The 15,734-nt window shown below is 38.1% G+C and overlaps 1 protein-coding gene across 12 annotated transcripts in view; it reads right to left on the bottom strand.

Moving 5' to 3' along the window:
- The window catches only part of FER (FER tyrosine kinase), a 201,359-nt gene that overhangs the window by 180,442 nt on the left and 5,183 nt on the right, over window positions 1-15,734 (bottom strand). For 11 of the 12 annotated variants that reach the window (XR_014576434.1, XR_014576435.1, XM_083816304.1 and 8 more), the window contains 2 exons: window positions 7,777-7,883; window positions 2,453-2,710 (listed from right to left, as the gene is read on the bottom strand). Coding sequence is in view for 10 of the 12 variants with exons in the window: in XM_083816304.1 (XP_083672430.1) it covers window positions 2,453-2,659 (207 nt within the window). In the remaining 2 variants the exon portion in view is untranslated. Of the gene's footprint in view, window positions 1-2,452; window positions 2,711-6,284; window positions 6,484-7,776; window positions 7,884-15,734 lie in introns of those variants that run through there. The other variant, XM_083816306.1, reaches the window with a different exon arrangement.

The raw sequence follows: 15,734 nt of genomic DNA, 5'->3' as shown, positions 1-15,734 counted from the left end.
GTTTTAAAATGGCATAAATTAAGGTGAAAAGTTATAATAGGGGAAAGGCTTCAAAAATTGAGATTTATATGGGACAAAAAAAACAGCTGGGTGGAGACAGCAGAAAAGGCAAAGCATTTCCTTTCACACTAAAAAAAACACAAATCCATCAAAAGCAATAAAATATAATATTGTTTGGTTTAACAGTATTTTTTAGACATATACGCACACAGAAAAGCTTATGAGAAGCACTTAAAAAATACTGCTTTTCTGGCATTACAGGTTCCCGCCACTACGCCTTCCAGGAAGTTTACTGCCTCTGCATGGAAAAAACACAGGACAGATTTACGCAAACAGCTCTCTCAAAGTGCTCGCTCTCACTGCACACTTCAAAAAAAAAAAAGGGGGGGGGGGGAGCAGAAAAGATTAGAGAGCTCGGAATTTACTTCCGAAACCACGTTTGAATACCCAGAATTGAATACATAGTTACAGTCTTTTAAATCTTAGGAGACGTAAAATAGTAGATTTATATCCCATAATAACTGGGTCAGATTTTGATTCTGTAAAATGTCAGAAAGAGACAAAAAGTATCATGAAATAGCAAAATATATTAGAACAGTGGGAGTAAAATAACCAAACAATAATTCAGGTATTTTAACTGCCAAAACCAGTGACAATGTATCACCACATAACCTTGAAATCCAAGCTGACAGTGCAATTTCAAGGCAAGCCCGTACAAAAGACCTGTCAGTAGTATATGAATACTTTCGCTCTTAAGCAAACATGCAGAGACCAGGGATGAGGCTTAAGAGAAAAACGGCACCTCCTTAAAAGAAAAAATAAATATAAGGAACAAAAAATAATCCTGAAAAAATAACTCAAGTGCCAACATCCAAAATGACTTCAAAACGTGACACAGATACCTCTGTTCAACCCACAAAGAAAATGTCTTAAGACACATCTTCAGCTTCTAAAAATCTATTTGCTCACAGGAAAAGAAAAATTAAAAAAAAATCACTGAAGTGGCTAGACTGAGCTGGCCACCTGAAGTGTAATGTAAGGGTTACAATGCTCAGGACTCTGGTGCCAGTGCTCCTTTACTGTTTTAGTCCTAATCCACTGTTTCACTGCCCAGAAGAGTTGCAGGACAGCTTACCAAGCACATAAAAACAATCCCAGCGGGGCAGCAATAGCAAGAACTACTAAGCATACCATTAATTCTGTAAAAAAACAACTCTGGGATATGACACTAGAAAGCCTGAAGAAAATACCTGACTTCTGCCATGATTAGTCTAACAAAAATGCTTTAACATTAATTTACCAAAATCATCACAACTGTGTATAAGAAACATAGCTAGGTGAGTAGCATTTCAAGTACACCACCAAAACACGCAGATGAAAAACAAATGCAGTGCGGCAATTTACATTGCAAGAATTATTGTGCGAGGCGGGGGACAACAACAGAATTTATTACAGATACACACTGTGCAGCGCTGTTTTGAGGGCAGCTGAAGCAGGCTAGCTGTTTCAGTGCAGCTTTCAAATCACACACATAGCCACTGTACTCCAGTATAAATCTAGACTGCTGCACAAGGAGCACTGATGTTCCTGCTGCAATGCCATAGCTTGTATTCAAGCAGCAATTCCATAAGCCCACTGCATAAAAAACTGCTTTGTCTAAAATTTCACTTGACCCAAAAAGTGTGTTCTTCTGCAGAGTAGATCAGGATTCATGCCAGACTGAAGGGGCTGTGTAAGCACTGCTGCAGCAGAAGGGACAGAAATTGAATAAGGCATTAAAACAGAATTGTTTTCTCTAGTCACGGAGGAAATCCAAGTCAGAAGTGAAGCTTACTAGCAGGTGAAACAGAGAAGTTTGCTTCATCAGTATCCTCCCTGTACTTGCTCTAAACCTGACCATTAACAATCTGCGGGAAGGACAGCCTTACCTTTATAAAAAGTCAACACAGTAATTTTAAATTGGATGCAAAATAACTTCACAATTATGAGGAACATCCTGAATTAATGTTTTGTTTTTACACCACATACTGTGATGTGAATAACAGGCGGAATGCTAAGCTTTGCCTTGGTTTCCTGGTATTTTTCTATTTCTGTCACAAATTCTATACAGCATAAACAATAGTTCCTATTGAACTGTCTTAAAAGAAAGGCTTACTACAACATACTCTATTTTCAAAACACTAAACAAATCAGCAGGCTCAACCCAAAGCCCTAAAATACCAAATTTCAGAATCCAAGATTCCAGTTTAGTTATTAATCTCAAAGCAAGACTGGAGTTCAACTCCATTACACTGAGCTCGTTTTAAACACTTGGGCAACACTAACTCTCAAGAAGCTGAATCAACAGGAATCCAACACAAACTAAAATAAACCAAAATCCAACTTCTTATCTTATTCAACTCTTATTTCCTTAATGTAAGGATATTACAAATTCAAAATACTTAAATCTTACCTTGGACACGTTGCTGATATAATCCAATTGGCAAGTGCTTTCTTTATCTACTTGATTACAAAGATTCTGTAAAGTGGAGGCATACTCTTTATCACTTTTTACACGCATGACCATAAATTTCTTCACTGTTTCCAGTAGTCGTAGTTCCCAGTCTTGCAGTTTTAATAAAGCATCGTGAGAATACTTCAAGTCGCTTCCAAACCCCATTTTTAAGGCACTATATACCGCACGGGTGAAAATATAGGCTCTTCACCACATCTGTAAATAAAACAAGGTTCATGAGATCCAAACAGAAGAATAACTTTTAAACGTTACAAAGAGCAACTATTAACATCTAAACGCTGAAATAACTTAGCCTTAAGATTAACCACAGGACTACCTACACCACTTTAAAACAGAGGCAGAAACGTCAGAGAACCATTTTAAACACCAAGCTAAACTGAAAGAGATCCGATGTCCTCTGTTGTTTTGAACTGCCAGCATAATTTCAGTTTGTGACCTACAGTTTCCCATCTGTAAAACAGTAGTGTAATAGCACACCCCTAACTGAAAAGTGAAGTCATGAGGGAACACGTAAAAGCACCTAAGAGACACTAAAGAACAATACACATATTTAATCAAATAAATATACATGACACTATCTCCAGACAAGAACTGCCATTACACTGCTTCATTCCTGGTGACCCAAAATACTTGATTCTAGTGGATACTGTCCTAAGGACATAAAAACATCCAAATAAACCATCAGTTCTCAGGCACTGCATCTAGAGTAAATGGATAGCTAGAAAATTACTGCTAGTTTGGTCCTAAACACTGCATTAACAGTCATTAGAGTTGGAAAGTCAACCTCCCAAAAGTGAGAAAATATCCCAAACCAGGTACCCATGCGACCTTCCACTGTTCCTGTGAGAAACACATTAGGGTATATTAGGGTAGAGGTCTTAATTTCACACATTTTTCCCCTAAAGCAGTCCAGTCTCATTGCACAATATAAAATCATTATTTGATATCATCACTTGATAATCTGGTAAGAAGTGCCACCTTATAAAACCCTGTAACACAACTGCAGGTCAAAGACATATTTGAGCTAGCTTTAAAACATCCTATCATGATAACACACGGCCACATCATGCAACATTTGAAACCACATATATTTCCACAGTCTTGTATATAGTTTTGTAACATGGGCCAAACCCTGTTTTCTGTGTATATACCAAAAACCTGTTCCCATACTGATCACCTTCGAACTTGGTAAGATAAACTTATATAAACTGCAATTACAGGTCTAGACTACAGTACTCACACTACCTGTGCACTACTTTCTCACCAATTCCTGCACTCCAGCCAAGCGTTAGCTCTTTTGAACACAGAAGTACCCATTTCTTCATAGGCTTTAAATTGCCACTTAAATTATCAGTGTTTTACAAATATTAATAGTGTCATCTTCTTAGCAGCCCATGAGCTGAAGCAGGACTAATACAGAGAGACCTGAGACACAGAAACTAATGTTGACATTATACTCACTAATACTGGCATTCACAAAGCTTAAAGACAGACCTTTCAGAGTGCCTATCATTTTAGCATACTGAACATCTGGAACAAAAATGTCACTGATTTCAGTTAACAAAAAGTTTCAGAAAATTTTACAAGTCAGAACCTACAACAATATCCAAGGTAGCCTGACTCCCAAAACCATTCCTCTCTTTCTGCAGTTCCCTGCCCTTCCAGTAAATTACAGAAATAAGCCTCATCCACTATATATGTATAAATGTATACAGGTACAAGGGTACAAGCCATAGTACAATGCTATGTAATGAAAAAAAAAAATCCCATGAAGAAATTATGAGCAGCATTGTGTTGTTATGCATGTATACAATACAGGCACATCAAGGTTATGAGAGTAACCTTAAAGCTATCACAAGCTTCCATATGCTCTTAACTTTGATGCCATGTATTTCAGTCAGAATGCTGGCTGATGGCTAAGAGCTCAGGCAAACAGCAATTATAAATTATTTATACTGGTTTATTTATGAAGGATGAACTATGCTTTATTAGTTGCATTAACATTTGCACAGTTAAAGTTTAAGAATAGTCTTACAAAAACACTGATAATTTAGTAAGATAAGTGAAAGATCTTACAGCATCTACTTACTAACGACTTGTGCTTCCCTCTGTGATTTCTCAACATTCTTTAGACCTACATCCACTGTTGTGACCAACCTCATTTCTCTCCTAGCATATTTTAGCACATGCACTAAATCTCCTAGCACATTATCAACGAGAAAAGTTGTAGCTCTATTTTCTTACATCCCATTCAGAAAAGATGGGAACTGAATCTCAAGTTGAAGTCTTGTGCTATAAAAGGCAGGAGGGCAAGGGAAGGATAAAATATTCTCAGCATATGATATTTCAGTCTGCTTCTACTTACTCACTATGGAGCCAGAAGATCACAAAACTGAACAGAACAGATGATCCGCTAACATTTCACTTCAGCCTGCTAATTCACCCTTCACTAAGTAATAATTTGATTTTTTCAGACTACTCTAGTAGATGCCTGAGTAAATAGACAAAAACTGTATGTATACTGGACTCTGATCTTCAGTTTCAATTATTCCATTCACCGCAATAGATTCACCATAGGAAAAGTTTGTTTTAAAAACGTGATAAAATTCTGATCAGTGAAACTAGCAAGGGCAAAGTTTCAGAGCTGATGATTCTCAGCTCCACCTCCATGCCTCTTCCTTGAAAATTTAGAAAGTGTTCCATCAAAAAATTCAGCTAATCTCAGGCGCTCCAATATTATGGAGGCAAAGAAGTTGTGAGCAAGTATCCAAGATCTAAGATACTTAATAGTCAAGAAGCTAAAAAACGACATTTTTAATTATACACAGAAAGCAACTGAAACCAGTACTGATTACATGGTCACTTGAAGTCAGAACTGTATGAATTACCAAACACATTAACAGACGTGCTCTATGTAATCTGTATTTTGAATGCTCTCAGAAAGCACAAACCCATTTCCAAAGGCCAATGTTCAAAGAGGCAGGATAAGGCATCAATACGGACAGGCATTTTTCCGGGCCTGGGCCTGGTGTTTCCCCCTTTGCATACACAGACAAGTTGCTAGCTGCCCCACAGGGTCACCCAACAAAGCATCAGGACCAGCGCCCTACCTCCACCACCCAAAGGTGCTGTTTGAGGACGGGGAGCAAGCCCAGCTGCCTCCTCCAGCCTGTTCCTCCTCATGCTTTCCCATGTCCACAGTTCCTGGATTAGGGAACAAGCATTGGCAGTCCCGTTTTCGTTTGCTTTGCCAAACAACACTACAATGCTAGCACTAAGACAGAGGTAGATTCTCACCCAGATTCTGCAAACACCGACTAGAGGCAAAACTGAGTAGTGAAATGAAAAATGTAAATTCAGGAAAAATTTACTGCGGAACCAGGAGGAGATACAGGGAGCGTGACAAACAAAGGTACTTCCTCCTCCAATGCTGCGTATTTTGAGATGGTCTATGTACATAACTTTAAAATTAGTGGATATGCAAATTTGCCAATCAATATTTGGTGAGTTTTAACAGTCAAAATATGTGCCAGAGCCAATTCCAAGATAGGACATTTTCTTTTTTTATCATCATTCATAAAAAAACTAATAATTGAGAGGTACTAAGCTCTCAATGTACATTTAAAAATGCAAAATGAGCAACCACTCCTTGAACAGCTCTAAATTTAATTGCATTTACCAAAGACAGCTTGTGACTTGTCTCAGCCACCACCACCGCAGCAATGTGGTCAGATTCTAAAACAACGATGTTAAAATTTGTCAGACTCACAGTGGAAAATTTCAGTGACAGCCACTTAATTCTTCAGTACTGCATCACTCCGCTCAGCAAATAAAGCCGATATCCTGTCATTAGCAGTCTTCCTGGATTCCAGAACTGAAGAAAGTGGTTTTCACAGCCAATCTGCACTTAAAGATTACTATCTACCACCAACAGAGGAATGGACGGGAATGGACATACTGAATCAGATCAGAGGTACCATCTGCCTGACAATGACCAAAAGCAAACACAAAGGGAATCCACATCATCCATCAAACAAGATGCATCCAACCCCATTACTCTACAATTAGCAAACACATTCTTCCGTATATTTCATAGAATCATAGAATCATTACAGTTGGAAAAGACCTCCATGATCACCTGGTCCAACCATCCCCCTACCACCAATGTCACCCACTAAACCATGTCCCTAAGCACCACGTCCAGCCTGTCCTTGAACACTCCCAAGGACGGTGACTCCACCACCTCCCTGGGCAACCCATCCCAATGCCTGACTGCTCCTTCTGAGAAGAAATGTCTCCTCATTGCCAGCCTGAACCTCCCCTGGCACAACTTGAGGCCATTCCCTCTAGTCCTATCACTAGTTACCTGTGAGAAGAGGCCGACCATAGCAATATATTAGAGAAGACACAAGTTGTTAGGGGTGGGAGGGCATCCTGGGAAATATTGTTATATATATGCTGTTCTTGTGGTTTTACAGTATGAATGATGATGAACTTTCAAGGCCACAAAAGGCAGGAAACTGATAAGCCACAAAACAGAAGCACATCAGGCCCCCAGCTAAACTCAGAACAAGGAAGCACAGCACACATCTGATCCTTCCAGAAGAAGGAATATGCAATGGGTCACTCTTGACCTGCTATCAACTCCCATGCTCCTATATGTATGTGGACTCCAAATCGCTTAGCATGGCAATTATTTCAAAGTCCTTTTCTAGAAACATTAACAATATTGCAGAAAAAAAGATGAGGACTTTGTTTCAGGAGAAACAAATACTCAAATTCAAGGTTTTCATACTGATAAAGCAACTTCATAAGAGGTGATCAATTTGTTACACAGTCCACCTCCATTTCTGAACCTGAGGCTTATAGTAGTTATTTTCCATCAGAACTAGGAAATAAATCACTTAGCCCTCCCTCCACACCCTAAATAAAAATTAGGGCATTGAATTTCTCCTAGTGTAGGATCTACTCCCAGAACATACATCATCATGAAACATAAAATATATGCTTTACCTACCATTTGTTTACACTACCCACATAACCAGAATACTATTTACATATGCATTTGATGCTAAATGTATGGAACATAGTCATGAGATGAACTAATGCTTCCATACAGCCATTGTCACCAATAAACATCCAAAGCAGCAGTATAAACGTTGCCTGATCATTTCAAAATTGGTCTGAAATATTATTCTACCCAAGGCAAAATAAGCAGCTTATTTTTAGGATTACTTTTCAGAAAAGCATAGCCCTCCTACCTTAAAAAGTTTAACCAAAAAATGATCCTTAATATACTTCTCTATATCTCAGCAGCTACTTCTTCTGATTTTCACTTTCAGGAATATACTTTCACTTTCTGGGAGTTCTGTGAAAGAAAAGCAGAAAAAAATGTATTTTTTATTTCAGCATTTTAAAATATTTTGCAAAAATTATATTTAGATAAATTGCTTCACATTTTCATTTTCTAACCAGAAAATATATTAAAAAAAAAAAAGAGGAAAACAAAAAGAAATTCTCAAATGACTGCAAGTAGTGGTATGCTATCACCTTATTTAATGTCTCAAAATTATGTGTATAATTTTTCTATACTCATGTAACTGAAGATTTTCTATTTACAAAAAAAAAAAGTTCTTGGAAATTTATTTTGACATTCTTTTTATTTTGGAAAACTAGATAAATACATTTATTTCTGAAATTTGCCCTGGATAAAACTAGAAGAAAATCCATTAATAAAGAAAACAAAAGCATGGGGAAACAGAATTCATTACATGAAAGACAAACTTCATAGGAGTATTTTCAGTGGTCTGTAAGAAAACAAGTAGCAACATGAGAAACGCACCAACCAAGATAATTTCTTATATAGCTCTAATTACTGCAATACCCATAATAGTAAGAGGTCATAGAGAGTAATAAAGACTACAGCACTCCAATTTCAGCCTGCAACTCTGGACTGCAATCTAGGTGAAGGCTGCATTTTGAGGTTTTAAATTAAAAAAACTATTTCAAATAAAAAGTATAGAGAAAGGGGCTTTGCACGTAGCTTGAGAGTGCGAGCTATTCTGTGTGAACATCTGGACCAATGTCATGCCAGTTTAAAGTAAAAGCTTTAGACAAGACATTTGATATTGATTTAACAGTTTTACATTTGTAAAAAAAAAAAAAAAAAGGACAAAAGAAACTGAAAGACAAACACCCTGCGTAAAGCTAAAATTCTGCAACTGTTCTGCAGATTATTTTTTAAGTTTAAAACAAAGCATTAATAATGGACATACACATTTTTTAAACCTTACAAAGGATAGTTTTAGTTCACATTCAAACAGGCATTATCTAGTATTCCTTCCTGGTTACTTAGTGACATTCTAGAAACAAAGTCCTGCTTAATATAAATATGAAACTTTCTCTCTCCATGACCAAAAATAGCAAAGACTGTAAGTGATGCTTACATTCAGTCACTGCAAGGAGGCAGTAGCCATGCAAGCAGATACAAAGGAAGAAAAAACAGACCAGACTAGAATCATACAGAATTCAAAACATTTTTAATAACACATATACAAACATCAGTGAGAAATTGCAAAGCCCAAAATTCAGCTACCTAAGCAAGTCTCCACCAGAAAGGAACTACCACCAAAAGCCAAACATTAAATAGTAGTATTTGTCTCCACTCCTCCCATCACAAACCAGTTAGAAATGTCAGAGTACCACTGGACAAAAAAACTCTTTTTCTGCTTTTCCTGATTCAAACAGGACACATGAAAGTAAAATGCGTGCTACCACCAACACCTGAAGACATTCAAATTTTAAGCAGTCAACCTGTAAAAGAGCTGCACGTGGTAAAATGACCTTTTCTGAAAATTTCACTTACTAAATGAAAAAACAGACTAGAGCCACTGAAACACCGACAAGCTGTATCTTCTGCTCTCTGCACACAGGCAAAAAGCACACCTTCTTATAATAAAATAGAATAATAATAAAAAAAAATTACACCTACAGTAGAAGGGAGATTTTTTGTCTGTCAATATAAAAATAAAACACAACCAACTGCCTCCTTCCCCCCTCCCCCCAATAATTCCAGTTACTTCTGACTTTATATTCATGTGCTTTTTTTCATCAGCATGCAGGGCATTCATAGAATTTGAAACTGGCAATACAATTATATTTCCAAAACTTATCTAACTGATAGGGAAATGCCAGCTAGTACAGGGAAATATAAGAAACTTTGGTCAGTAAACTAACCGTAGAGCTAGCTGTAAGACAGCACTGAAAAATTTTAGAACAAAGTTCTGTTTGCAATTTCTGGGCTCAAACAGAGTAGAATCTGAAAGTTACAGACAGCTTGCTTCCTCAGTGCAATAAACCACTAGATAACGAAGATGCAAAAGAAGGAATTAAAAGAAAATAAGGATAGAGAAGAAAACCTAGATGAACTCTTGTTTTCTGAAATTACTGCAGAGGCAGTTAAAACCAATACCAAACCAGATCCTCTTTAAACTGGGGATATACAAGCACCCTCTCAAAATGAAGCAACAGAGGAGCATTTAAAAATAACAAATAATAAGAACTCACCAGAAACAGATACTATTCTGTAGAAGCATTAAAGCATCAAGTATGAAATAACCAAACTATTAATTCTACAAAAACTTAGGCTTGAAGTAACTGCTGACTACTACAGCAAAAAGGAATGGAGAGTAGAAAATATACCATTTTATTATTTTTTTTCAGAGCTTACCAAGGCAATCAGGAAAAGTACAACAAAGTCTGACTGCCATACTGGGCAAGGTGTTAAAATCATACTAAAGAACCTGTAATTTGGGGTAGGGTGAAAAAAAAATGAGTGCAGAGAAAAGTCATGCTTCCCAATTTGAAGTGTTCTTTGAGGGAACTGAGCAGCTGGTCTACAAAGGCGTTAGACGTGGTAGCAAAGAAAAGGGTTCTTAAAAGTTTCAGCTGGGGTGTCTCACAGAAGCTGTTACAGAAGTAGAGCCCTTGCAGCATGAGGTTTCAGAAACACAGCTCCACGGGGGAGGAAGTCAGAAGCATCAGCAGAATCCATGCCAGGACTTGTGGAGCTGTTGAGACCGGTCACTTGCATATCTACCATTTCACACAACATCTCTGGTTAAATTTGCACGTGGTACATTATGTGCAATCACAGCTGATGCTTTATTACAGAAAGCTGCAAAGGAACCCCAAGACACTGAGCAACAGGCATCTAAAACAGCAGGTGAAATCACGTGTCAGTAAATGCAGCACAACATACCGGGAGAGAGCATCCTAGGCTGCTTAACACCACATGGGAAAAAGGTGGGGTCATCTCTGAGCACACGTCTTCAAAAATGTTTGTCCAGTGCTTTGAAGCAATCAGGTTAGGAAACATCCAGATTATCATATGTTTTTATTTTTTAACAAAGGTTAGAAAAAAACAGAAAATATATTCCTATTTTGCTGATACATTCATGGTGTTCCTGTATCTTCTAATTACTCTATCTCATGAAGAATATCAAGCATTAGAAAATACAGGCAATACTGATCAGAGTACGGAGCAGCTTCTGCACAAAGAAAGTAAAGAGAAGTTTTTAGCTCACAAAACAGATTAACTATGAGGTGTCTGATCAAAGTTAAAAAAAACACGATAGCACAATCTGGCATGACATGTCGTATGTCTGAAGTGTTTCCCAGAAGAACATGGGAACGTCAAATGAAACTTTAAATAAAGTTGCTCTTAAATACTTCTTCACCTAGTAAATAATTAAATGAGAGTATTTAATGCCTAAAGATACTTTTGAGACCAAGAAACAGACACATTCAAAAATTATTTTAAAAAAATAATGAAAAAAAATCTCCTGAACATACAACTTCTATCTCAAGACATCTCTAAAATGCAAAAGCAGGACAGAAATGTCAGAGGAACAATTATTTTATGTCTGCAGCAACAGTCCCTTCTTATCTAACAGCAGCAAGCACCAAGCCAGATGTATTTCACTCGATTGCATACAGCCAACCTCACACATCACACTCACACTGTCTTGCAGATGTATGAAAACCATGGTTTGCCGTACCAGCTCTTCCAGCTCTGATCTTATTAAAAGAACATGGAAATAAGAAGCAGTGGGCTTCATCAAAGAAAAGGATTTATGCTTTTCAATAACACACACAAAAAAAAAAGCTAGGTAAAGGCCCGGAAAGAAAATTTTGGACCCTCTCTGGTTACAATTATAAAACATCCTTTTTTGGACATGCAGTATTCATTTGCCTAAGGGAATTATTTTCCAACATGCAAACAGCAATAATAGATGTGATGGAAGAAAGTTACTAACAGTCATCAAACACCATCTAATTCTTTCCCCAACCACCAAAGACATGGCAGAAAATATTTTTCTCAAGTCTCTGTTTTCTCTGACTTAGCATTCCCTTGGTCTTAGCACGGGAAAAAGTTTCTCATTAACCAAAACTTATCTCCTCTTCTCTGTGACCATGGAATAGAGAAGCAAAGATCCTATACACCTCTTCTTTGCAACTTGAACATCTGAGACCAAAAAGATGCTTGAGATCAAATTTCACCAGGCAGAAGAGTACAAGGTGAAGGCAGCTACAGGTTAGAAAGAGCAGGGCTAGGCTGGCTGCCCCAAGTCATACCTTGCCACTGCGCCTCAGGACTCAGCGTGGTGCTCCTGTTAACTTGAAAAAGGCAGTGCCACCTACAGAACAACATGCCGACCCCACACAAAGGGGATTTGCACCTAGCTTTTTGCTACCTTACACAAACTTACAAGTAAAGGAAGGCTTCTTCTTGTATTTTTCCAGGAATTAAGCTTCCTTTACATTAAGCTCCAGGCTGCAAGGAATGATAAAGAAAAGCACAACTTCAGTAAAGAGGACCTGAGCAACGAACTTTCACTGAACTCTCAATTCTGCAGTGATCAACAGTGATCTCCACTCCAGATGTTAACAGAAAAACAGATTGAGCAGGATGAGGCTGATAAGGGTGATTCTAACTGATACTACGATCAAGTATCTCCAACCCTCATACAAGTTCTAGCACACTGCAAAACTTCTCCTTCCACAACTGTGTTCCTGTGGTCTTCCTTTGACCACAGCTACTTCACGCTTTTACTTAAAATTGGAATAGGGAGTTTCCATAGCTTTTGAGGAACAATTCCAGTCCCTCAGTACAGACTCTTACTCTCATATATTTCAGAGGCTGGAAGGACAAAGCTGTCCCTGTCGCATTTTTCTAACTGTATTAAACCAAACTAAGGACCAGGCTCTCCCAGCTCTTTCTATGTGCATATAAAGTCTCACATACATCCTGCACATGAGACACATCCTACACACTCAAAAATTAATTCCGCTCTAGCAGGGAAGAAACTTGAACACCAGCATGGACCAACACCATTCCATATTTCCTCTCTTCACATGGATGTATTAACATCACGAACAACAGCACTGCCTGGTGTGGTCTGACAGGTAACAGAGAAGTACTAGGCTAAAAATAACTAATAACAAAATAACTAATTCAATTGTCTTTTATTTTTATTATTAACTTCTCATGTCTTTGGTAGTCTTCTGAAGTAGTCTTACTGCTCTAAGGTTGTAACACTTCCATCTTCTAAAGGACAGAATTGTTCTAGTTTTACAAAGAAACTTAAAATGCTGAAATTACAAATAGTTGGCCCCAAATTGAAAAACATGGACACATTAGTTAGTGACTCACACTCATTCTAAAGTGTATTTTATATAGTATATAAATTTCTGAACAAGCTAAAACAACAAAAGACAAGTTAAAGTATTACATTTTCAAGAGGCTTGCCTTTAATGAATAGTGAATGTGGAAACAATTGCTAGGAAAAGTGGCAGCATGAGTCAATGTTAAAATTAAATATAGCTGTTTACTAATGGTTTGGTGTATGCAGTTATGTATTCCTTCACTAATTTCTTTCATGCTATTAGATATCATCTTCATTAGCTGGAAGGGAGTTGCAGGTAATGTTTCACTTCTTGATATTAATTTACCTAGAATCATAGAATTAGAGTCATCTAGATTGTAAAATATCGTCACAATCAAGTCCAACCACAGACCTGACCTACCAAGTCCCATCACTAAACCATGTCCCTTAGTGCCATGTCCATACATCTCTTAAATACCTCTAGGAATGAGGACTCCACCACCTCCCTGGGCAGCCCCTTCCCGTGTTTGACTAACCCCACCGTGAAGAAATACTTCCTACTGTCCAATCTAAACCTCCCCTGGTGCAACTTGAGAGTGTTGCCTTGTGTCCTATCTCCTGTCACCTGAGAGGAGACGAAATCCCTCCTTGCTGCAACCTCCTTTCAGGTAGCTGTAGAGAGCAATGAGGTCACCCCCTATGAGTCTCCTCTTCTCCAGACTAAGCAACCCCAGTTCCCTCAGCTATTCCTCATAAGTCTTGTTCTCCAGTCCTTTCACCAGCTTCACAGCCCTTCTCTGCCCACCCTCCACCACGTTGATGTCCTTGTAGTGAGGGGCCCAAAACTGAACACAGTACTTGAGGTGCAGTCTCAGCAGCACCATGTACAGGGGGACAAACCCTTCCCTAGTCCCACTGGCCACACAATTTGTGATGCAGGCCAGGATGCCATTGGCTTTCTTCGCCACCTGGACACACTGCTGTCTTGTGTTCAGCTGGCTGTCGGCCAGCACCCCCAGGTCCTTTTCTGCTGGGCAACTTTCCAGATACTCTTGCATGAGCCTGTACTGCTGCAGGGGGTTGTTATGTCCCAAGTGCATTATTTTTTTCTATGGCCCAACATCATCTAGAATTTCTCCCTCCAGCCAAAACAATTGGATTAAATTGTTTTAAATTACTATTAGTCTGTAATAAATGACAGTACTGGTCTCCTCAGGAGAAAAGCAGTCTAGTTCCAAGTATTTACCACTCTTTGAAAAAAAAAAAAAAAATCAGGTTGTTGCTGCTTCTTTCCTCCTTCATTAAGCTAATTACATAATTACATCCTTCTGGTTCATTAAACTCTCTGCCTAGTTAATTCATAGTTCACTCAGTCTTCTTGAGGTCACTTATTTCCTTGGCACCGTTATATCACATTTAAAGTAGTTCAATCTCATGGTATTCTGCACAGAAAACCAGCCCATGAGGAACATGAGTCCAAGAAGAAGAAAGTCTCCTCCCAACAGCTGATATTCCAGACTGTTACACTGCAGGAAATAAAACACAGAGTGTGCTTGAGTAAAAGGTGTTGCCCAAAGTTTTTATTTGCTGTGCCTCATCTGATGGCTTTTCCCTCATATGTCCCACATCCTAAAATACGTTCACTCTGATCTCCCTTTCTTTTAGATAGGAAAAAGTTATTCTCACTATAAAGGCAGCCACCCAAAAGACAGATGATTGAACCAGGCACGAAACTTCTAAATGTTCTTGCAGTGCAAATTCAGATGTGCAACAAATTTTAATATATACCATCTACAAATATAACGAATATAACTCTTCCAGATACATGAAAAAGCCCATCCTATCTTTTCAGACCAGTCAGTTCAGTTTGGATATCATCAGCCTTCCCAGTTATAAACCAAGTTCCTTCTGAAAAGTATTATTCTCATTAGAAAATGTATAAATGAACCAAGCTTTAATGGATGTTAAAACAAGCAGCAACAAGTTGTGGACGTTTAACCTCCTAGGTCTCTGGAAAAATAATGCTGAAGTGCGTAGGAAAAAAAAAAATCATGCATAAACTCTTCACGTGAAAATATATCTGCATACATAAGATTTGGAATAACTGAGTTTGGTTTAGTTCTATTTTTTTGTTACTCCAGTCTGTCATTCTGCATCTCAAAAGTATTCTTATCAGAAATGATACCAAGCGGCTATTTTTTCATTTATGAGGCCAGAGTTCTTCAGGCCACAGAACCATTCATGGAGATTTTCAGAAAAAAAAAATGTGTGGAGATAAGGATGTTTGCACTGTATGCAAGTTATTTAAATTATTCTCAGAATTCTTGCCTTACTGTACTCTGGGACACTTCAAGGGAACTTGACTAACTGCATCTTCAAACCTGAAATCCCAACTTAATCAGAGAAAAACTACGTACTAGGACACGAGCCAGCCTGTTGTAAAGATGAATGTTAACAACCATCTGTTTAATCTCTGCTTTGGAAATAGCTAAATCTGTAACATCTTTATGGACCACAGTGCAGACACAACCCAGATCAACTGATAAAGATGT

Source organism: Anser anser (genome assembly GCF_964211835.1).
Source record: "Anser anser genome assembly, chromosome: Z".
Lineage (NCBI taxonomy): Eukaryota > Metazoa > Chordata > Aves > Anseriformes > Anatidae > Anser > Anser anser.
The sequence above is the reverse complement of the archived record's forward strand: the minus strand, read 5'-3'. Positions and strand labels throughout refer to the sequence as shown.